This window comes from Lissotriton helveticus, chromosome 3_1 (genome assembly GCF_964261635.1).
Source record: "Lissotriton helveticus chromosome 3_1, aLisHel1.1, whole genome shotgun sequence".
NCBI lineage: Eukaryota > Metazoa > Chordata > Amphibia > Caudata > Salamandridae > Lissotriton > Lissotriton helveticus.
In genome coordinates, this window is record NC_136061.1 from 447,617,592 (window position 1) to 447,642,970 (window position 25,379).

General features: G+C 46.1%; 1 protein-coding gene across 1 annotated transcript in view; it reads left to right on the forward strand.

Annotated features, from left to right (window-relative positions):
• CCNYL1 (cyclin Y like 1) overlaps positions 1-25,379 on the forward strand; it is a 367,648-nt gene that overhangs the window by 208,756 nt on the left and 133,513 nt on the right. The window contains exons 5-6 of the mRNA XM_078680323.1: positions 395-430; positions 24,702-24,753. Of these exons, the coding sequence (XP_078536449.1) occupies positions 395-430; positions 24,702-24,753 (88 nt within the window). The remainder of the gene's footprint in view (positions 1-394; positions 431-24,701; positions 24,754-25,379) is intronic.

The window sequence follows — 25,379 nt, forward strand, 5'->3', positions numbered from 1 at the left end:
CCAGTTGATTTTGCCAGTGGTTTACAGTGTTGCACACAATGCAGCATCGTCAAAATTAAAATGGTGAAGGTGGCCAGGCCAGTGGAGTGATGGGGCTTGTATTTACCTTAATTTTCAAATTACTGGTCCAAAATGGCAGACCTGATAAGGACAGCTGCTCAAATATAGCTTTGATGCACAATTCTTTCAATGTTTAAAAACTTTTTTTTTTAAATATTCTTTAAAATGTTTCAGTGAGCATGTACTCTCTGTAGTTCTTATCAGCATTCTGAACTTTTCTTTTAATGTCTTGAAAAAGTATATTGAGTGTTCCTTTCTTTCAAAATGGCCAGGAAGGAAACCGTAATATGTGCATTTGCTAATCTATTTTATTTGATATATTTTTCTTTACTAGTGTCACATTAGCAATATACTACCATATCAAAAACCGGTAAGTCCATTTTATTGTGAAATGCAAACTCAACCTTTGTGATATTCGTAGCTATTATCTATTATTTTCCTGCCTCTCACTGGTATCCAACACTGAAAAATCCTCAATTTTTAAAGATTAATACTGTATGATGTCTTTTTAGGTTGTAATGTATGCGTTCACTTCTTTCCTTTTCCTGTTATACCTAAACAGCTTTTTGCCTCACTTAGTTTAAGCTCTAGATGTGCCACTGAAGCTGGTGTGTGTTGGGACTGTTTTAAATCAAAATGTTTTGAAGTCTGCCTTTTTTATTTGATTTTTTTCTTTGTTTCTCTTTTTGTGGTCTGAATCGATTCAGAGTAATTCACATAAACTGCATTAAAAAGACTATATGAATTGGTTGTTACAATATTTAAGCCGTATGTTAATTCTTGCCACGCTTACCTGTCTGACTTGCTAGAAGTCGGACCATGTTTCCTAATTAAGTTTGAAGTATTTTGTCACCCAACTTTTCTGTAACAGAATGTTTGTTTGTCTGACTTACTTGTGATCAGGCTTAGCAAGCTCAACCTAGTGATGAGAGGAGGAAGGCAATTCTTTGACCTGTGAAGCAACAGATTCCGGCTTCTTTGTAGGAAGGCCATATAGAAAATTACTGTGTATACTGGGTCTTCCATGTAGGTCTGTAGGTCAGATGTCACAAACCAATCTTCCAAAGTCTAATTTTACACTCAGGTTCCTGAATTCTTACAATATGAGGACCTAAACGTGCCAAAATTCTGTATTGAGTTTTACGTTTGGCCTATCACCAGACCATCATACTCTTTTAAGTCAAGGAGATTCTGCGCCTGGTTTATTCATAAAAAAAAACCGAGTACGCTATATGCCATGGAGAAGTGGTAATCTCTTACCTTCTTTATCTAGCAAACCCTGAACTTTGATTAACATCAATGAAGATGCACCTTAGCAGATCTCCTTCAGAGCACACGTTCTTTAAGATGCCTGTGGTAAAAGATTTCTTTGAGGCCATTAAAAAGGTGTTTCCTCCTACTAGAACCCCTTCCCTACATTAGGACCAGAAAAGGTTGATTAGTCCACTAATTTAACCAATAGACAAGACTATACTAAAGCATTTATCTTCGAGCACTGCTTTCTTAGTAGCGGTCACCTCCACTTGCAAGCCAGTGAAATGCCAGTGTTCACAATAACCTTACATGTTTTTTATAAGAACTTGTCTGAGTTTTTCCCTAAACTTATATCTGACTTCCATCAAAACCAGTACGCTTCTTTACCATTCTGTTAGAAACTTCTACTTCAGCTGAAAGAGCGCTTCACACATTTGGCATGAAGAGCATAACATTTCTGTCTTGACAGGCCAAAATATAATATACAATCCGATTACTTATTTGTACGTTATGGTTCTGTAAGAAGTGTTTTGCCAACAGCAAAGTAATCCATTTAAATTGGTTACCAATTGGCAAATAGAATCCTTCCTTGTACATCTGAAGCACATTCAGCAAGGTGAAGTAATGCTACTGTGGCATTTTAAGAAATGTCCATATTACTGATATGTAAAGTTGCTACCTGGAGTCCATACATCATTTACCAGACAATATTGTGTGGATTTGGACTCGAGACTTTAGATCCACAGGAGACAGGCTTCTTTGGGGAATGTTTGGTGAGGATGGAAGCGTCTTCTTTCATGTTTGCCTTTTCAACTGGGATGAGCTTACTACTCTATTAAGGGCTTATGAGTATTGCTGAGAATCCAGTGGCAGAGAAGTAAACATTACGTTTGAGGCATTTGACCTGTAGATCACATGCTTTGCATAGTCTGCCATCTAGTGTTGGGTCCAGTTGTGTGCACTATCTTTTCCTTCGAAGAAGTCTTTTCCAGTCACGAGGTAGGGTACTCCTCCTTTCGGTGATAGTGTGCATGGGCATCGACTCCATTGTTAGATTGTTTTTTTCCGCCATCGGGTTCTGATGAAAATTGCTGCGCTCTGGTTCGGTACAGATTCTCGGGTACTCCTCAACGCGCAATACCCTCGTCTGTATTGTTTCTTGATCGCGTTTCGCATTCTACGCGTATCGTTTCGAATCAAAGGACTTCACTCTATTTGATTGTGGCCCGTTGGGCCTACTCTCGCCGAGCTCGCTAGCAGTCGATGAAACAAACTCCATACATACTCTGTCCCGGGTGTCGCACTAAGTTTCTGCGTACCTCTTCCTATCCCCAGAACACGACAAAAAAGACTGCAATGCATGCCTATGGTTGCGATCGAAGAAGACGCTCCGTGACCATCGGGCTCGACATCACGAAATGTAACATCAGAGCGCCTCTGCACCGGACATCTTTGGCGAAGATTCCGACAGAGAAGAATTCCACTCTCAAGGAGCTGAAGAAGAAGCAGAGCATATCTCCGTGTCCGAGGCCGACTCAATCTTGGAAGAAGAGGAGCAAGTTACACCGGGTCAACGCACTGCGAGTACAGAACCCCCCTTGCCCCAGCACCACAAGAAGAAAAAGGCTCCGGTCCCTCCAATACCTTCCGGCTAAGGTCAGCACAGAAAAAAAAATTCGACATCCCCGCCCTTGGGCCCAGCACTGAAACACAAGGAAAAGCCTTCCGGCTCAGGCTTGAGCCACCCCCATGCCGGTGCCGGGCCAAAACCTTCGGCGTCCGAACCGAAGCATGTCATGGCAACCATTCTATTGTTACCAAATAGTAAATCTTCTGAGCTGAAAGGTTTGGAGCCTAAACTTTCTACGCCAAAAACAGCAGCCAAAGACAAAAAGACTCCACCAAAAGAGCCTTGGTCTGCCATTCCGCCTTCGGATCCGAAACATAGAGAACTGGTAATAAACCCAGACACTGGACATATTCATGCTAAATTACCAGAAAAGAGGAAATGGGCCTGAAGGATGCCTTTAAAGAGAATAAATGTGGGTACTAACCCTTCTACACCTTACATTCCACCTCCTTTGCCCACTGATCCCAATTTGCTCATCACACCCACAAATTCACTACCGCCACTATCAACTGACCCACAGGAGGAAGGGGATGGGGGCTGAGGAAAGGCCACAGCATACTGACCCATGGGAAGACTGACACTGATCAGGACACTAATAATTATCCGGATCTATATCCTTCCAAACCCTCACCACCCGACGACAACATAGGATACATTGAGCTACTTAACAGGGCTTCTCATTATCATGGGGTGGAGCTACATAAAGAGGCCCTAGAAGAGGATTTCTTATTCGAAACTCTTAAGTTCCGCTCAGAGAGCTACTCATACACTACCAATGCTCAAAGAGTTGCTTAATCATACAGATAAGATCTTTAAAGATCATGTGAGCAAGAATTATTACACCCAGGGTGGAGAAAAAGTATGAGCCAGCACCTACTGAACCCTCTTGTATCAAAGGTCAGCTGCCTTTTAGACTCTCTTGTAGTTTCCAGGGCCCCTTCTCCTGATAAGGAATCAAAATTAATTGATACCTCGGGCAAAAGGGTAGCGTTGCGTCACAAGCGGCCGATCATTGGCGCATTGCTAATGCACAAGCTTTGTTAGCTCACTATGACAGGGCTTATTATGATGAGCTAGAGAAACTAATGCAGTTCCTGCCTGATAAACACAAATTAAGAGCTAATGGCCTTATTCAGGAGGGTAAATAAATCACCAATACCTCCATCAGGTGCGCCTTAGACGCAGCAGACACAGCAGCCCGCAAAGTGTACACTAGCATACTGCTACGCAGGCATCCTTGGCTAAGAATCTCAGGGTTCAAACCTGAGGTTCTAGCCTCTATTCTCAACCAACCATTCGATAAAGAACACCTCTTCGGGCCAACAGTGGACACCACCTTGGAGAAAATGAAGAAAGACATTGAGGTTGTTAAGTTCATGGGGGCTTTGCAATTACCGTTTAATACGTGATCCTTTCATCGCTCATTTTAAAGGGTTGGCTCCAAAAACATTTCCCCAGAAAATCCCTCTTCCTCTTACAAGGGCAACAATCAGTCGCCCTCACTCAAGAGGTTACTTTAGAGGTGGATTTAGAGGTAACAATAGTAAGGGAAGAGACAGAGGCAACTCAACACGCACTTCCCCTGCAAACACCAAACAGTGACTTCCTTCCGCTACCCCCGATCATTCCACTCCTGTCGGGGGATGTCTCTCCCAATTTCTATTCATCTGGAATACAATCACATCAGACAGATAGGTTCTACAAATTATCCAATATGGTTACTGCCTCGAACTTACAGACACTCCCCAAACATTCGTCCAAGGGCACATGTGATGTCACAAGAACAGGTCAACCTTCTCAAACAAGACGTTATCTCTCTGATAGAAAAAGGATCTATAGAACCAATCCCATTACAATATCAAGGGGCCTGGGTATACTGCCTGTACTTCTTGATTCCCAGGAAAGGCCCTCTCCGGCCTATATTACACCTCAGAGACCTGAATCTATAAATTCAACCGGATCACTTTCATATTATGACACTCCAACAAGTGCTTTCGGTTCTTCAGCAAGGCAACTTCATGTCCACTCTGGACTTAAAGGACGCCTACTTCCACATCCCAATACACCCCACTAAACGCAAATACCCCAGGTTTGTGATAGTGGGCCTACATTATCAATTCAAAGTGCTCTCGTTTGGAGTCACTACCACACCCAGGGTTTTCACCAAATGCCTGGCAGTAGTCGCAGCTCATGTACGAAGACAACACATTCATGTCTACCCATACTTGGACGACTGGCTAATAAAAGCCAGCTGCATCACACATGTCTAAGACACACTTGCAAAACAGTACAGCTGCTCCATGATCTTGGATTCACAGTAAATTTGTCCAAGCCCCATCTCAAACCATCTAGCACACAAGAGTACTTGGGAGTCACTATAGATGCACAAAAGGCTCTGGCCTACCCCAGTCCGGCCAGAATCTGCAATTTGTAGACTCTACTCTCTGTTTCAGCCTCAACACTCATTGCCAGCTCGAGTGTTCATGCAGTTACTAGAAATGATGGCGTCTTGAATCCTAATAGTCCATTATGCAAGACTTCAAATGCGTTCCCTGGAAGAATACTTAGCACGTTTGTGAAACCAGTCTCGTGGTCAGTTATCAGATTAAGTGTTGGTGCACGGCCACACTCATCGCTCTCTGCAGTGCTGGAATCCACAAAGCTTTTTCAAAGGGCGGCCCTTCATCGACCCAGTTCCACAGACCGTGCTAACAGCAGACACATCGCTCATTGGTAGGGGAGCTCATCTCCAAACTCACTTAATTCAGGGCATGTGGGGCCTGCAGCAAAAACAGCTTCACATAAATCATCTAGAGCTTCTAGCCATATTTCTAGCGCTCAAAGCCTTTCAAATTCACCTGGTACTTAAAACTGTCCTGCTACGCGCAGACAACATGACAGCAATGTATTACATACAGAAACGGGGGGCACACTCTCTCCAACTGTTTCAGTTAGCACAGACCATCTGGAGGTGGGCCATATGTCACAAAATATATCTCCTCACAGAACACCTTCCAGGAGTAGACAATCAAATTGCGGATCGGCTCAGCAGACCGAGACAACAGATCCATGACTGCTACCTCCACCCTCCAGTTCTCCACCCCTTCTTTCTAATGTGGGGCTTCCCAGACATAGATCTGTTCGCCACATATCTAAACGCAAAATGCCCGAGCTTTGCCTCCAGGTATCGACACCCATTGTCCGGAGGCAATGAACTATGGATGAATTGGTCAGGGTATATTTACCTATGCTTTTCCGCCGATCCCACTCATTCCGCTAATCGTTCGGAAGCTCAGGCAGGCGTCCCTGACATGAATCCTAGTTGCTCCCACAAGGGCCCGTCAACTGTAGTTGGTGCTCTCAGTAGTTCCTCACCAAAAGCTACATCTTACACCCAATCTCCTCAAGCAGAGCCGTGGAGAGATAAGACATCCAGATCCCAGTTATCTCAAGCTTGCGATCTGGCACCTGAAGTCATAGAGTTTGGCTACCTCGCCCTCACGCTAGGCTGTATAAACATTATTATGAGGCTAGACTGCCTACTACAAGAGCTTGCTATGCAGCAAAATGAAAACGGTTTGTGATTTACTGTAATAACCACTAAATCCACCCGCTTGATGAGTCCATTCAAAACATCCTCTGCTACTTACTGCATCTCCAGCGTTCAAATTTAGTGTACACATCCACATGCTTTCATCTTGCTGCATACCTTCAAAATAGACATCTGTCTCTCTTCAGGGGGCCTGTTATTAAAGCATTTATGGAAGGACTCCAAAGAGTCATTCCCCCAAGACCTCCACCTGCCACAGTAAGGAATCTCAATATTCTCTTCACTAGACTCATGGGTCTACCCTTTGAACCATTGCACAAATGTGAGCTGCAATTTCTCACTTGGAAAGTCACTTTCCTCATAGCTATTACATCACTGAGAAGAGTAGGTGAGCTTCAAGCACTAACAATACAGGAACCATTTTTACAAGTACACCAAAACAAAGTGGTTCTTCGGATTAATCCTACATTTTTACCCAAAGTAATTTCTGTCTTCCATATCAACCAATCTGTTGAGTTGCCTATGTTCTTCCCTCAACCAGATTCTGTGGCAGCACGTGCTCTACATTCTTTAGACGTTAAAAGACCATTACTCTACTACATAGAAAGGACAAAACCTTTCCGTAAAACAAAACTACTCTTTGTGGCTTTTGCTCCATCTAATAAGGTCAACCCCATCTCAAAATCCGGTATTGCACGGTGGATAGTCAAATGCATTCGGACATGCTATGCAAAAGCAAAACTAGCATTTACAATTCCCCCTAGAGCGCACTCCAGTCGCCAACTAGGGGCTTCTTTGGCCTTCTTAGGAAATATTCCCATAGATGACATCTGTAAAGCTGCAACATGGTCACACATTCACAAAACACTATTGTGTAGATGTTTTAGCAAGACAGCAAGCAAGTGTGGGCCAAGCAGTTCTACGTACACTCTTTCAAACCACTACAACCGCTACAGGTTAGCCACGGCTTTGGGAGATTACTGCTATATACTCTATGCAAAGCAAAGCATGTGATCTACAGCTCACAAGCCTCGTACTGAAAATGCTACTTACCAAGTATGCATCTGTTCTTGGCATATAGAGCTGTAGATTAACATGCGCACTCCCGCCTCTCCGGGTACCCATACCTGTTGCAGTGATATCTTTCTTAGATACATACACATGGACATATGCATTCTACTACTCTTACTAATTCCATTATAGCCCTCTGTGGGGAAAACAATCTAACAATGGAGTTGATGCCATGCACACTATCACTGAAAGGAGGAGTCCCCTACCTTGTGACAGGAAAAGACTCCTTCGAAGAAAAACAAAGTGCAAACATCCGGACCCAACACTAGATGGCAGACTATGCAAAGCATGTGAATCTACAGCTCTACATGCAAAGAACAGATGCTTACTGGGTAAGTAGCATTTTCCTTCCCCGTAATCCTAATTCTCTCCAGGGGAATCCTCGTCAAAGTCCTAAGCAACTCTCCTACCACCCAGGATAGGAAAACATTTCACGTTTTTCCTTTTGCACCCAGGATCTGCAGGGCAACTGGGAATATGTTGAAGGGGAGAACAAAATTATGTGGCAGGGCTGGCTAAATTATGTGACTAGAAAACGTAAATTATGCGGCACATTTTGTGATAGTATTCATTATTTTGTCATTTTTACACATGGTAACACGGTCTAGGCAAATATTTCACCTTGTTGCTACCAATTTAACCCCAAATACAGAACCTGCAGTTGAAAGATGACCAATCAGCTGTGCAAAGAGCTTTCCACTTTACGAGTACATGTCGCTATGCTTTTAGTAACCTTTTAGTTTGAACTAGAAACAAAATGTTCGAGGCATATGGGCTGCAGATGGTACATTTATGAATAGATCGCCATCTGGTGTTGGGCTCGGATGATTGCACTTGTTTTTCTCTTGGAGAAGTCTTTTGTCGTCACGAGACCGCTGACTCCTCCTTTGGGTGTTAGTGCGCATGGGCATCGGCTCCATCCTTAGATTGTTTTTTTCCGCCATCGGGTTCGGATGAGGATCGAAGCGCTCCGGATCGACTTCGACAAAAAAGGTATATTTCGGCACGTATTCCCTTTCCAATTCGACGGTATTGTTATCGAGCGTGAGTACATTTCCATTTCGACGCGCTTCGACGTCAACAACAAGATTTCCAGCTTCTACGTCGAAAAGACCGGGAGGCCTATCTCGACGTAGTCCAGCCCAAAGTCCATGGAAAGGACTCCATTCAAAAAATGTCCAAAGTGTGGTGCTAAGTTCCCACACAAGGACCTACACGAGGTGTGCAACCTCTGCTTATCCCCTGAGCACGAATCCAGGGAATGTGAAGCCTGCGCGGCATTCTCCTCCAAGTCAACGATTAGAAACCGTCGAGCCCGAAGACACGAGGCGTCGAGAATGCAGTCAGAGGCAATCCCGGAGCTGTTCGAGGACCAGCACCCCAAAGAGGAAGAAGAAGATGAGGACGAGTCGGGGTCGGAAGCGGACGAGTCTGACGTCGAAGAAATCGACGTTCATCAAACCGTGAGTGACGATGTCCCTTTACCAAAAATCCGACCCCGCTCGGTGTCGACCCCGCCTTCGAGCCCGGTCAGACAACCGAAAAAAAGTTTCCGACGCCCCGCCTTCGGGCTCGGCACCGAAACCGAAACACTCGGCCTCCCACCATGTTGGATCCGAGAAACGGCCCACCTCGACATCGACACCGAAGCTCCATACAAAGGAAAGCTCGAAGTCGAAACATTCCATGTCGAAACCGAAACATGCTTCGACGTCGAAGACTTCCTCGACACCGAAAATATCGGATTCGAATAAACTCTCGGTGCCGAAAACACAAATTGACAGTCAGAAGCAAAAGCACCTTTCGGAACCAAAAACTTCGGTACCGACACAGGAGCATCAAACAGATCCAAAACAAAAGACTTTGTTTATTGATCCACAAACTGGCAAGGTGGTGACAAAACTACCTAAAAAGAGGAAGAATGAACAGTTGGACGACAAAACTCCTCCTCCTAAAAAGAGAACAATGGGGACAAATTTACGATTTATACAGCGCGACCAAATGCCCGTAGGCGTCTCGGCGCTAGACGCCGAGACGGAGTGACTCAAACAGTGTAAAGAGATAATCGTAGGAGTGGAGAATATGAGGATAAAACAGTAACGCACCGGCAAGGTAACACCAGCAGCTCACACCCTGATGAAGGACAACATTATCAATTCAAAGTCCTTCCATTTGGGGTCTCAACAGGGCCAAGGGTGCTCACAAAATGCCTAGCAGTGGTTGCAGCTCACCTAAGAAGACAACAAATACATGTCTTCCCTTACTTGGACGACTGGCTAATAAAGGCCAAGTCACAAGAAGAATGTCTTCAAAACATACAAAAGACAATTCAGTTGCTGCGCCAGCTAGGGTTTACGGTGAACTACACAAAATCCCACCTGCAACCAAACAAGGTTTAACAATATCTAGGGGCTACTATAGACACAGACAAAGCCAAAGTATACCCCAATCCAGTCAGGATTCAAACAATGCTTACATTGGTTCAAAGATTTCAGCCACAACACTCACTAACAGCGCGAGTGTTCATGCAGCTATTAGGGATGATGTCCTCCTGCATACTGCTAATACCATATGCCAGACTACAAATGCATCCGCTGCAAGAATGCTTAGCAACACAGTGGAATCAGGCTCAAGGGCAGATTACAGATCTGGTGTTGGTAGACGACCGCACACACCGCTCTCTGAAGTGGTGGAACATAACAAACATTTCCAAGGGGCGGTCGTTCCTGGAATCAATTCCACAAGTGATGCTAACAGCGGATGCATCGCTCACCGGATGGGGAGCGCATATGGAGAAATATACAGTACAGGGAAGATGGAGTCTACAGGAAAAAACACTGCCTATCAATCATCTAGAACTACTAGCAGTGTTTCTAGCATTAAAAGCCTTTCAAACGCACATTCTCAACAAAGCAGTCCTGATCAGAACAGACAACATGACAGCAATGTATTATATTCAAAAACAGGGGGGGATGTACTCTCTCCAACTATCCAGACTAGCGCAGGAAATTTGGAAATGGGCCATTCCTCAAAACATGTATCTATTAGCCGAACACCTACCAGGAGTTCAAAATCAGATAGCAGACATCTTAAGAAGACAGTCCGAACAAATACACGAATGGGAACTGCACGACCAAATACTGCAACCATTCTTCCAAAGATGGGGACAACCAGAGATAGATCTCTTTGCCACTCATCAGAACGCAAAATGCCAAAGCTTCGCATCCAGGTACCCACACCACCTGTCGCAGGGCAATGCGTTATGGATAAATTGGTTCAACAAATTTGCATACGCTTTTCCCCCTCTCCCACTAATTCAATTAGTGGTTCGAAAACTGCAACAACACTCAATGACCATGATACTAGTAGCACCCACGTGGGCACGACAGCCATGGTTCACCACGCTCCTGCAACTCTCACAGGTGCCACACCAAAAATTAAGAATTTTACCCATGCACCTTACACAGAACCATGGAGAAATAATGCACCCAGATCCCAAACAACTGAACCTAGCGATCTGGCTCCTGAGATCTTAGAATTTGGATACTTCGATTTACCTCCAAACTGTATGGAGATCATTAAGCAAGCAAGACGTCCCACCACCAGAGCATGCTATGCAGCAAAGTGGAAAAGGTTTGCTATATACTGTACTAGTAACAACATCAACCCTCTGGACGCATCAACAAAAAATATTATTTGCTACTTACTACACTTACAGCAATGTAACCTTGCTTACACATCCATTAGAGTACATCTTGCAGCTATAGCAGCGTACCTGCAAAACAGCCAACATCTATCCTTGTTTAGAGTGCCAGCAATTAAAGCCTTCATGGAAGGCCTCAAAAGAGTCATTCCACCAAGATTACCACCTTCCCCGGTCTGGAATCTCAACATAGTACTCACCAGACTAATGGGACCACCTTTCGAACCTATGCATAGGTGTGAAATACAATTCCTTACGTGGAAGTTGGCCTTCCTTATAGCCATTACCTCCCTCAGGAGAGTGAGTGAATTACAGGCATTGACAATACAAGAACCATTCCTACAGTTACACCAGAATAAAGTGGTTCTTAGAACAAACCCAAAGTTCTTGCCTAAAGTAATTTCAGCATTTCACATCAATCAACCAGTGGAACTACCAGTCTTTTTCCCAAAACCACAGACGGTAGCAGAAAGGGCCCAACATACATTAGATGTCAAAAGGGCAATATTGTACTACATAGAAAGAACACAAAATTTCAGGAAAACCAAACAACTATTTGTAGCGTTTTCCCCAACACATAAAGGCAATCCTATCTCTAAAGCAGGCATTTGCCAGATGGATTGTAAAATGTATACAAATATATTCCATAAAAGCAAAGAGAACATTAACTGTTCCTCCTAGAGCTCATTCTACACGCAAACTAGGGGCATCTATGTCATTCTTAGGAAACATTCCCCATGATCAGTGGTTCCCAAACTTTTGACTCTTGAGGATTCCCACTGAGTCACCACTGGAAGCCGGGGACCCCCAAGCAATTTGAATGATTTAAATTTCAAGCATTAAAACAGTAATTCAGAAAAAATAAACACGCGTGCACACAAAACAACTACTCTAATTACTAAGGATTTTAGGGGCATTTTTAGAAGCCCCTATCTCCATGGGAACATCACTTTTTGCAACGTTCCTGTGGCGATAGAGGCTTTGCCTTATTTACAAGGCAGCGCTAAGCCACTTAACATGGCCTAACGCTGCCTTGTAAATAAGGTCCCCTGTCACACAATGCCTAGCGTGAAAGGGGTGGGCAGTGGGTGTTGCGGTGGGCGTTCCACCGCAACACCCATTGATTTTTTACGCTGTCCCCTATTTACAAGGTCAGCATAAATAGGAGGTAGTGCCAAAATTAAGCCAGAGAAAACCAGGTCTTAACTTGGCAAAACGCGAAGAAATCCTTTATTTCTCTTCGTTTTTGCTTTTTCAATGTGTGCTGCTTTGTGCAGCACACATGGACAAAGCAAAACGCCTTGGGTTGTTTATGTTCAGGAAGGTGACCCTTCCTGCACTTAAACATCTTTAAAAAAAATGCCATTTTGTAACTTCCATGTGGGCTGCATTAAGCAGCACACATAGAAGTGACAAAACGGAATTTCAAGATTGAAGTGGGACCTTCCTGCACATAAACAATCTTCCACTGCATACACAAACCCTTGCACTATGGTGCAAGGATTTCCCGTTGGCGCTGCACTGCTAAGTGTAGCACCAGCACAGGGGGAAATGCAGGGCTGCACCATATTCTTGTAAATATGGTGCAGCCCGGTGTTTCCGAAGTGGCGGAGCGTGTCGTTAAGCCAAGGAGGCTAACGGCACGCTCTGCCACTTCTGTTGTAAATATCCCCCTTAGTATTTTATATTCAAAGAATTTGCAAAAAACAAAGCATTTTAATGGGAAAGTTGGTGCTGCATCTCCGTGACTAACTTTTAAATGGTTGGTTTTATATAGCAGTACAAGGCTCCTGCTCCTGCTAGGGCCAGACTGGAAACCCAAAGCAGCCCTGGCAAATGTTTTCAGATCAGTCGCCATACGGTGCACACCAAGTGCAGTGAGTGAGCCTGACAACTACAAAGGGGGCTTTAGGAGGCTCTCCCTCCAAGAAATTTAGGAAACATTGGCGCAGTCTAAAACGCATATATCATTATATATTAAATTGTATTGGCTTTTAACGAATAGTAAATGAAGACCTTACTATACACCAGGATACGACATTCTTTGTTGGGGTTCTTCAATGATTCCCTTATTATCATCCTTCAGCAGTGCCTCTCATCTCTCCATAGCCTCTCTGTCACATGTATTTCATTTGTATTACAGTATCTCTCATACCATTGTAGGATGTCGGAGCACTTTACATTACAAACATATAGAGACAGTGAATCATACGTGTAAATCAGTGTATAGAAAGTTATATAATGCAAAGGGTACTACAATGTGTAGGATTCACGTCATTCATACTAGTAGGCATTTTTAAAGAGTGCTTGATCCCGAGAAGCGCAAACTTGGGATTCAGAACATCAGCCAGTGGTTAGCATTGACTTTAAAAAATAAAAATTTATTTCCGCCCATATAACCCTTTTTAGCATCATCAGGATAATGAAAGACTGGGAAAAAATATAAGTTACTAACTTGTACCATGCAGTTTGCAAGCAGCTCTTTGATGACAGTTTATAGGTCACTGTGCTAGATTACGATTGTCACTTATGAACTGCAGAGTAACAAAAAAATCTGTGACAAAAGCAGCAACCCACTGACCAATGCACATAAAACACTGTTTTTTTAAAATGCATGGTACACATTCTTTGCACCCTCTGTTCTGTGCTACATTAGATAACTCAAAGCTGCAACTGGACACAACTCATCTCTCCAGCAGGTGCATTAATCACTGGCTTTATTTTGACAATTTTATTGTTGCTCTAAAACTGCTAAGAAGACAAGGAACTTTGGAGTGCTTTTAAAACTGCCTTTTGCGGACCCCCTGGGAATGTGTCACTGACCCCTGGGGGTCCGCGGACCACAGTTTGGGAAACACGGCCCTAGATGACATATGCAAAGCAGCAACTTGGTCTGCACCACATACCTTCACAAAACACTACTGTATTGATGTGCAGGCAACACAACAAGCCAGATTGGGCCAAGCTGTACTAAAAACTTTATTTCAAACTGTTGCAACAGACACTGATGACCACCGCTAGGGAGGTAACTGCTGTATAATCTACTCATAAATGTACCATCTGCAGCCCATATGCCTCGAACGGAATATGCTACTTACCAGTATGCATCTGTTCTTGGCATAGAGGGCTGCAGAGTGGTACATGCCCTCCCTGCCGCCCCGGAAACCTGTGTCTGCTCCAACATTATCTTATTTAGATACTTACATGGGCATCTCTTTCTGTATTCTATTATACTACTCCATCTAACCCTACTATGGCAAAACAATCTAAGGATGGAGCCGATGCCCATGCGCACTAACACCCAAAGGAGGAGTCATCGGTCTTGTGACGACAAAAGACTTCTCCAAGAGAAAGACAAGTGCAATCATCCGAGCCCAACACCAGATGGCGATCTATTCATAAATGTACCAATCTGCAGCCCTCTATGCCAAGAACAGATGCATACTGGTAAGTAGCATATTCCTTATTTTTGTTAAAATCTGAAGATTATGCAGCTGATGATGGATTATGGGGCAAATGTGGCAAATCCATAATTATGCATAAAACGGCATGGCTGCATATTCTCATAAGTGACCTAGCTCTAGGACACCCCCGCGCCGCACGGCCACCAGCTGCTGTGTGCGTGTTCCCTGCCTGCTGCCTCGCTAGCCGAGCTCCGCCGCGTGGCCACGCCCCCTGCCTTCTTGCAGCGTGGTCCGCGACCTGCCCCCGTCGTTTTGCTGTGATTACTGTTTGCTGTTATTGTTGCCTGTCTCCCTGTAATTTGGTGATTTTTCCTTCTGTTTTGCCTGTTGCGCCAACCCCTTCGTCCCCCCTCCCCGCTCCCCGCCACCGCCGCTAACCCCGCCCCTTTTGCCTTCTGTACCCTCCCCGCTCCCGCCTCCCAGCTGCTCCGCCCCCCCGCGCACTTGGCCATATATGGCGACCGTGCGACGCAGGTGAGTGTGACCTAGCTCTAGGACACCCCCGCGACGCACGGCCACCAGCTGCTGTGTGCGTGTTCCCTGCCTGCTGCCTCGCTAGCCGAGCTCCGCCGCGTGGCCACGCCCCCTGCCTTCTTGCAGCGTGGTCCGCGACCTGCCCCCGTCGTTTTGCTGTGATTACTGTTTGCTGTTATTGTTGCCTGTCTCCCTGTAATTTGGTGATTTTTCCTTCTGTTTTGCCTGTTGCGCCAGCCCCTTCGTCCCCCCTCCCCGCTTCCCGCCACCGCCGCTAACCCCGCCCCTTTTGCCTTCTGTACCCGCCCCCCCGCGCACTTCGCCATATATGGCGACCGTGCGAACGCGCAGCGTTGACGCGCAGCGGGCGCGCCGATTGTGCGCCGAAGGCGCGCCAAAGGTAAGCCCGTCTGCGCCCGTCCGCGCCTGGACCGCGCCCAGTGCCGGGACCCCTGGCCCCCACCGACGGAAGCCGACCCGACGAACCTACAACGCCGCCGACCTCATCGCACTCAACACCGGCGGCATCCCGGGATGCCACCGAGCCACCCCGAGGCACACCCACGGACCCTTCAGCTGCCACGCCTGCAAATTCACCTGCATCCGGAACTACCCTGCACCAGCACTCACCAAGCCGAACACCAGCAACAACCGGCGGCCGCTCTTTCAGTCTGCTGGCCCCACAGATGTGGAATTCGCTTCCACTCTCACTTCGGGGAGCGACCAGTCTCTCGGACTTTAGGAGAGATCTGAAAACCTGGCTGTTTACCCAGTAGGCCGCCCTAGCCGCTCCTCTTTGTTCTCTGTGTGTGTGGTGTTTTTCTTTTTTTAATTGTGTTATGTTATTCGGAATCTGTTCCCCTTACTCAAAGCGCCGGGACACTCTTTTTGAGTATCCGTTGCGCTATATAAAAAACATAAATAACATAACATAACATAACATAACCTGAAGTGCATCCTGCTCAACACCCGCTCCGTCCACAGACACGCCGTCGAACTTTGAAACCTCCTCGACACCACAGCCCCTGACGTCGCCTTCCTCACGGAGACCTGGATGAACGCCTCCTCAGTGCCCGACATCGCCATCGCCATCCCAGAGGGCTACAAGATCACCCGGAGGGACCGCACCGCCAACCAGATGGGAGGAGGCATCGCCATCATCCACAGGGACACCATCCGCATCACGACCAACACCGACGACACACTAACCACCGCCGAACACCTGCACTTCCAGATCCACACCGACCCGAAGACCACCCTCAGAGGCACCCTGATCTACCGACCCCCGGGTCCACGCACACGATTCAGCGAGGACATCGCCGACTTCATCAGCCCACACGCCCTCCCCTCCGCCGACTACATCCTCCTGGGGGACCTCAACTTCCACCTGGAGAACAACAGCGACCGCAACACCAGCACCCTGCTCGACAACCTGGCCAACCTCGGACTCAAGCAGCTGGTATCCACCCTCACCCACCTCGCCGGACACACACTCGACGCCGTCTTCTCATCCAGCAAAGACATCACCTTCAGCCACGCAACAGGACTCCACTGGACGGACCACAGCTGCGTCCACTTCACCTTCAAAAAAACGACGATCCACCACCACCAGCAACAGGTTGCCCGAAGAAGCTGGAACAAGATCACAGCCGACCAGCTCGCCGCCTCCCTGAGCCAGCACCCTCCGGCCGGCTCAACTAACCCCAGCCAGGCCGCCGACAACCTCACGAAGTGGATCAGCAACTGCGCGGACGAACTCGCCCCTCTGAGGACCCCGCCCAGCAGACCCGGCAGCAGAAAAGCCCCATGGTTCACCGACGAACTCAAGAGCTCCAAGAAGAACTGCCGAGCCCTCGAGAAAGTATGGAGAAGGGAACCAACAATGGACAACATGACCACCCTCAAGCTCGCCACCCGGAAACACCACCAACTGATCCGCGCCACCAAGAAAAATGCATACAAGGACCGGCTGGACAACAACGCACACAACTGCAAGGAACTCTTCAACATCGTGAAAGAGCTCTCCAACCCCAACGCCGGAAACAACGACATCACCCCATCGCAAGACCTCTGCAACTCCCTCGCCTCCTACTTCCACAACAAGATCGCGGACATACACAACAGCTTCAGCAGCCAACCGACGCACGCCACAACCGCAGCAACGCCACCCACCACCACCCTCCGCGCCTGGACTCCGATCAGCACCGAAGACACCATCCGCACGATGAACTCCATCCACTCCGGATCTCCGACCGACCCCTGCCCTCACCACGTCTTCAACAAGGCCGACGTTGTTATCGCACCCCACCTGCGGGACATTATCAACACCTCCTTCGACACCGCCACCTTCCCTGAGAGCTGGAAGCACGCCGAACTCAGCGCTCTACTCAAGAAACCTACAGCGGACCCCACCGAACTCAAGAATTACCGTCCCATCTCGCTCCTCCCGTTCCCAGCCAAAGTCATCGAAAAGACCGTCAACAAACAGCTGGCCGCCTTCCTCGAGACGAATGGATCCCTCGACCCCTCACAGTCTGGCTTCCGAGCCAACCACAGCACCGAGACCGCCCTCATCGCTGCCACCGATGACATCCGAACCCTGATGGACAACGGAGAAACAGCGGACCTCATCCTCCTGGACCTCTCCGCGGCATTCGACACTGTCTGCCACCGCACCCTAGTGCAGCGCCTTGGCAACATCGGAATCCAGGAGAAGGCACTGGAATGGATCACCTCCTTCCTCAACGGAAGAACACAGAGAGTCCGCCTACCACCGTACAAGTCAGAGGCCACCGAAGTCATCTGCGGCGTCCCTCAAGGATCCTCGCTGAGTCCCACCCTCTTCAACGTCTACATGAGCCCCCTCGCGGCCATCGCACACCAACACAACCTCAACATAATCTCCTACGCCGACGACACCCAACTGATCCTCTCCCTGACCAACGACCCCGCCGCCGCCAGAGCCAACCTGCACGAAGGGATGAGAGATGTAGCCAAGTGGATGACGACCAGCCGCCTGAAACTGAACTCAGACAAGACGGAGGTCCTCATCCTGGGCTCCTCGCCCTCCGCCTGGGACGACTCTTGGTGGCCCCCCGCCCTGGGCACCGCACCCAAACCAACGGACCACGCACGCAACCTGGGCTTCATCCTGGACTCCTCCCTCTCCATGACCAGACAAGTCAACGCCGTCTCCTCGTCGTGCTTCAACATCCTGCGCATGCTACGGAAGATCTTCTGGTGGATCCCCACCGAGACCAGGAAGACTGTCACCCAGGCCCTCGTCACCAGCCGACTGGACTACGGCAACGCCCTCTACGCCGGAACCACCGCCAAGCTCCAGAAGAGACTCCAGCGGATCCAGAACGCCTCAGCCAGACTCATCCTCGACATCCCACGAAACAGCCACATCTCCGGACACCTGAGAGACCTGCACTGGCTCCCCGTCAACAAAAGAATCACCTTCCGCCTCCTCACCCACGCACACAAAGCCCTACACGACCAAGGCCCGAGCTACCTCAACAACCGAATCAACTTCTACGCTCCCAAGCGCCACCTCAGATCAACCAGCCACGCCCTCGCCGCCGTCCCCCGCATCCAAAGAGCGACAACAGGAGGAAGGTCCTTCTCCTACCTGGCCGCCAAGACCTGGAACTCCCTCCCGATCGACCTGCGCCTGACCCAAGACCACCTCTCCTTCAGGAAGAAGCTCAAGACCTGGCTGTTCGAGCAGTAAAGGCACCCCCCCTCCTAGCGCCTTGAAACCCTACGGGTGAGTAGTGCGCTCTATAAATGTATTGATTGATTGATTGATAATTTCAGTCACTGTGCCTGTCACCCTTGGGACATGACAGAACACATGTCTTACAGCAAGCTTGAGATAACTGGGATCTGGATGTCTTACAGCCTAACATTGCCCTTCATTATAAATGGTTTGCAAAATGTGTCTAATCACATTTTGCTAATGTACGGATAAATGGTTTAATTTGATGTTTTTTAAAGTGAAAAATAATACATTTTGACCATTTTTAACCCTTCAACCATATTCAGAGACTGTATTTTTTCTATTTGCGCACACCTTTTTAATGAAATGCCTTGTGCATGTGTTTATGTACAATGTTTTAAAAAAAAATTGGTAAAGCACTCTAGGATCCTGCACGTGGGAAGGACAGTTCAGTGGTTAGAACTTTGATTAGTATTGGCCTATAAGAGAACTAGCTTTACCGATCAGTAACCTTTCTTTCCCTACTTTTGACCAAAATCAGGGCAACACATCTGAGTTCCTTTGAACTGTAGGAGTGCTAGACATCAACATGCTCTTGTACAGCTTCAAAGCAAACACAAGGAGATGGACGGAGTGCTGACACTTCTCAGACGCTCACCCCCTGTCACAGATCTGGGTTGAACCCATTGTTCTTTAGCTCACTTCGCCACCCCAGTTCAGACTCATCCATATGCATGTCAGTCTTGATCCTGTTCCTCATCGGAATGTTCCTCATGGGAACAGCCCAGCCCGAACTGCCAATCCAAGTCTTCCCTGATCCGGAAAACAAGCATCCTGGGACCGGTTTCGGGGTGTACAGCTTCAGGCACAAAACAGGGCAACTTCAGTGATCTTTTAACCCCTTCCATGCGCCCGTAGGCCAAAGGCCATCGCGTGCACTATCTCTAGTCCTGCGCACGTCTGTTGGCCGATGCGGTCCCACCCACCGCCGCGGTTAAGCGACTAAAGCTAAAACTCTTGAGAAATCCAAGCAATTGCGACTGCTAAGACGACATTGATACTGGTACCACTGGTAAAAACCCATACTCTAAGCACACCAGCTACTAGAATGTTTTGTTAAGGAGCTATCCTGTTTAGTTTGAGACCTTCAACTTGGAGTTATAAAAGATTGTTTAAATGATCGATTTTAAAACATTCACTCTTCATTTACCCTCTGGTGTCATCAGATCAAGAAGAGTCCTGCTCAAGTGATGTTTTTGTAGCACACATTTACTTGAATAAGCAATTGTAAGTGTTTTCTGCTGGCAACATTTTTGAGATATGTCTGTTGTGATCTGTGATATTTCCTTATCTAGTAGTAACTATTTAAACTTAAGTCCTTTGAGGTGGTACTTTTTAGTTGCTTCAAAACAGGAGCAATGTCAGTGCTTCAGAACAGCAGCACTGACAATTATCTATTATTAGTTCTTTGTTTTACGTTGCAACCCATTGGAATGTTATTGCTTTGGGAGTCAGTGAGAAGAAGTTTGTGTAACAGACCTATAATCCTTTGACTAACCATCTTTTTGAGAAGTACTTGCAGTATAGTAGTTTATAAATGGATATGGCCAGCTGTACTGGAAAGGGCTATTTATTTCGTTGTTTTGATCATGCAAAGGCTTCTCTATTTTCACTCAAGGCACCAGGGTGAAGAAGGAACTGTTGTTGAACGTCACTGCTTTCAGATCTGCCAATTGTGAATTTGCTCTCTTTTTAGATGAAACTTGGTGGACCGGTTAATGATGGGGGCACTTGAGAGATATATATATATATAACAAATTGCTTCAAGCTTGAAATACTGCCTATGAGGAGAAATGGAGAAAAATCAGGTGAATTAATAGTCAATTGGAAAGTTGGTTTCTGCGAATAATAAAAGGAAGAGTAAAGGATGTAAACAAAGTAATTTATTAGATAGTCCAATTGATTGTCGTAGACAGCGAGAAAGTACAAATTGGGATATCAAAGAGAGAGTATGTAGGACGGGAGGACCGGAAATATTTGAATGGTACAAAGGGCACAGTCTGTCCCGCTCATCTTGCTCAGATCTGCAGGCAGAATCGAGGCAAAAGTGAATGAAAATGGTATGGAGACGTATGCAGCGTGAAAGAGAATGACAGTGGTGCATAATGTGTTACTATCAGTGAATGAGGGTATTAACATGTTGCTTTGTCTTATGATCTGTGTGGTACCTTTTCACTGGTTGAGCCTGGTTTCATGGTTTAATCTAGGCCACCCTCTGTTCTCTGTCCTTCAAGTGAGTAGATTACATACATGTCATAATGGTGAAACTCTAGGCATATTGTCCATGTTCTGTGAGAGTGTGTTTTTGTATTGTTATAGGACATTTACATCAGCATGGAGTTACTACTGTGGTTGAGAAGGCGATTGAAGTTGTAGGCATTGAAAATAAAATCCAGACGTTGATCACTCTCAGGATTTGAACTTGGTGATCATGAATGCGGAAAGACTTCTCGTAATGTGCCACAGACATGAGTGGGTAGTTATGGGGGTATGAGGCTGTTATTTTGTTGCACCCGGTGCTGTCAAATGTGTAGTGTGGGAAACAAAATCGAGATTATGCTGCCATTAGTGGCTGAGGAACCTAATCACCTTCATGAGGTGGCATTTAGTAAAGATGAGATGCCCATAATTTGGTTTGTTCCCAACAGTCTTTACTTTAAATTTATAACATGTTGGAGGGAGGTATTTATGACTGTTTAGAGCTATGGGAGTGGATGCTGAGAAATGCCTAGGGGGAGTGTTCAGTTACTGAAAGCAATTAGCGTATTACGGGACCTACTGTCCTGTGTGGAAAGGATAGTGTTCCTTAAAATTTCCCCTTTTGTTTGTTTCTAGTTGTGCGGTGGTTGAATATTGGGAGATGTCGATGGTGTCAGGTCATTTGGTTGGTACTTTTAATTGATGGCTACACCTTTATGGTGCTGGGCCGTTCTAGCCGTTATGATCTCTTGTTTGGGCAGTGATTTTGTCGTCTAGGCATTGTCTGGTAATGGACAGAGTGGAGTGGGTCGCACTCAACACCTGTGTTCCAGCGGAAGCTGTGTACATTTTATAATCATTCACAAATATTCAATATACCATGAATCAAACTATATGATCATTTACTAAACCAAGAGTTTGGGCTCATAGAAACTCTACAACCATTTACAAAACTGAGGTCCTCCGAAAGGACTTTGTAAGAGCTAATAGGGACTCCGATAATTTGAGATGGATATTTCCTTAATGAGGACCTGTAATGAAGAAAATGCCTAACTAACAGCAATAATCAACAAATCGTATCATTGTTAAATATTTCTCGTCCGTAAAGACAAACTCAGAATATTTATCAAGATACTTTTATCTAAACTTCAAAATGAATGGTCAGTGCACAAAAAGTATTAGAATTACTAGTTCTCTGGTTATATTCAAATGTAGTACAAGTAGTATCACACTAAAGCACAGTGCAGGGCACACAAAAACATCATAAATCAATAGCTGGCAATGAGGGAAAAGAGATAGAAAGAAAAGGATATCGCATTGCAATTTCAGTATGCAATTCGAGGTTTTATACGAACCTAAGATCAATTAGCTAATGCACAGCATGGAATAGTCTGAATGGCCATCCCTTCGGCCGAAAAGGTACAACATCACCAGCTAATTAAGTGCAAGGAAAATTTAGGAAAGTTCAGTTCAGGGAAGGTCAGAGTTTTGACTGACAGCGTGTCACGTCCAAAAATTGCAAGGAAAAAATAACCAGCAGCTGTTCTTTTCTCACAGAGTAATTTATACCTCAGAAGTTCACATTCCAACCCCCAAATGCAGCCTCCTCAGAGAACACGCAGTGTCTGCAATACTGCGCGCTGGAGTTTTCAAGGCAGCTATCGCTCGGTGACTCCTTTCATTGTGAGTGGAGCCAAGGTCTGCTGTACGCCTTTCCGCTCATACCACTCCTGCCCAGGGTTCCGGAGAAAATCCGGATCGACCGGACCCAAGTCATTCTTGGGGCTCCAGAATGGGCGAGGAGAGTCTGGTATCCAGAGCTTCTGAAAATGAGCATTGATCCTCCAATCAGGCTGCCCCTTCAGGAGGATCTTCTGTCTGTCGCAGCAGCAAGGGGAGGTTCCTCACCCGAACCTGTCAACTCTTCGCCTCCACATGTGGAGATTGAGCTTTGGCAGTTGATGGCTTCTGACCTTCATCCTGAAGTATGCAAAGTTATTTTGGCGACCAGACTAAGACGGTATATGCCTACCATTGCCAGAAGTTTATATTTTAGTGTACAGAAAGGTCTATTGACCCATTTTGTGCTTCTCTTTCCACTGTTGTCCTATTCATTCTAACCCTTACCCAGCGTGGCTCTGCTTTGGGTACTCTTAAGGGTTATCTTTCTGCTCTAGCCGCTTGTGTTGCGGTTGCCAGACCACCCCTCTCTCTTTAGGTCTCAAATTGTAAATAGGTTTTTGAAGCCATTCACACCCTTTGTTATGCTGCAGTGGGACATTACTATGGTCCTCACTTTTCTTGTGTGTGCTCCTTTCGAGCCTCTGCACAGTTGTCCTCTTTGGCTGCTTACGATCAAGACGGCCTTTCTTGTGGCGATAACATCTGCCCGGAGAGTGAGTGAGTTGCAGGCACTATCTTGTATGCCCCTACATGATGTCTTCTCCAGACAAAGTGGTGCTTCATTTTTGCCGAAGGTGATGACCCCATTCCTTCTGGGTCAGTCTATTACACTGCCCATCCTCTTTTCACCCCCGCATCCCTCTAATGAAGAGCAGCATCTCCACCGTCTGGACCCAAAAAGTGCATTGCTGTTCTTCCTTAACAGCACAAAAGAGTTCCGGGTGGCAACCACCTCTCTGTGGGGTACGTGGGAGGTATGAAGGTCGGGCAGTGCAGAAAATGACCATCTCTCTCTATGTTTTTCTCTGCATTAAGATCTGCTATGCCCTGGCTAAGAAGCAGCCCCCTGATGTAGTAAGGGCCCATTCCACCAGGACAAAGGCTGCGACTATGGCCTTGGCTCGGGGTGTCCCAGTCCTGGACATCTGTCAGGCAGTAACGTGGGCATCTTTGCACACATTTGCCAAGCACTACTGTCTGGACATTCCGGTCCACAGGGATGGGCATTTTGTTTGTTCGGTCCTGTATGACTTCCTATTGTGAGGAATTGGTCCGCTACCCACCGCCCGGAGAGTATGGCTTGGGTATCTAATTCAAAGGTAAGGAATCTGCAGCTAGAAGCCTGTCATATGAACAAGTTACTCACCTGTGGTTACGCATTGTCTGGTAGACAATATCTAGCTGCAGATTCCTTACAGGTCCACCCATGTCTCCCCGCTTTGCGAACTGATTTTGTTAAGTCTAGTCGTACTCCATTTTTCAGAGCCCTAGTTTGCATATGTTTACGTCAGTTACTTTGTGGCTCTGTGCTTCTGATGTAGAAAAAACAAAAAGTACTGATATCCCATCCGGGCGTCTGGGTGACATCATAACCTTCTCTGACGGCGTTACGGGGAGCCAAATTGAGCCACCAGACGGCGTGCGCAAGGCGTATTGCTCGAGCAACAGTTTCCAGATCCAGCCTGAGGCCTGGGAAATGCAAAGGTAAGGAATCTGCGTTATTGAAGGTAAGTAACTTGTTCTTAGGGGAGTTAATGTTACAAATAAATGCAATTGATAATACACTGAAAACCTTTTAAAATTTGTGATCTGTGTGCTTTATTTTGTAGGGACTCTGAAAAATCACTGGAAATATTTGATGAAAAATTACACCCTCTAACGGTGAGTGTCTTCAGAACTACATTCTTGCTGATTGGAAGGTTTTCTTTTGAGGCGTTATCATATGTTTGCCACATTGTAAATAATTACAAATCCCCCGTATGTGGAGAGAAATATTTAAAATTAACTTTTTGTGGCACAGCCTTAGTTGATTTCAGAGCCTTCTAGAGTAATTGACTTGGCTCGCTATCGGAAATAGTTTATTTTATGTTTATTATCCAACTGTTAGTTTCAGATTTTTTGTCTTGCATGTAGTTTGATATTTGGAAAGCATCTGCATATCTTCCTTATTGTAGCGGTTTTCTGTTTGGGATAATATTTTGTTTCATTAAGTACAGCCTATTGTTCTTCATCATAGTTATTGCAATTTGTATTGCTTTTTAGCACTTGTACTTTGTCCTGGAGCTTTACTCAGATGCTGCCACTTTCGCTTTTCATTTCTTTCCTGAAGACATCCACTTTATTATTGAATCTTGCTACTCCCCCCACTCTGTTACGTATAAGTTTAAAGGGCCTGTTTTAGGTGAGATGAGCAGGACAGCTGGGGGAATCTGTTCTCCTCAATTCGACTGTCCATGGATCAGTGAAAACAAAAAAAGGACATTGATCTAATAAAGTATAAACCGCAC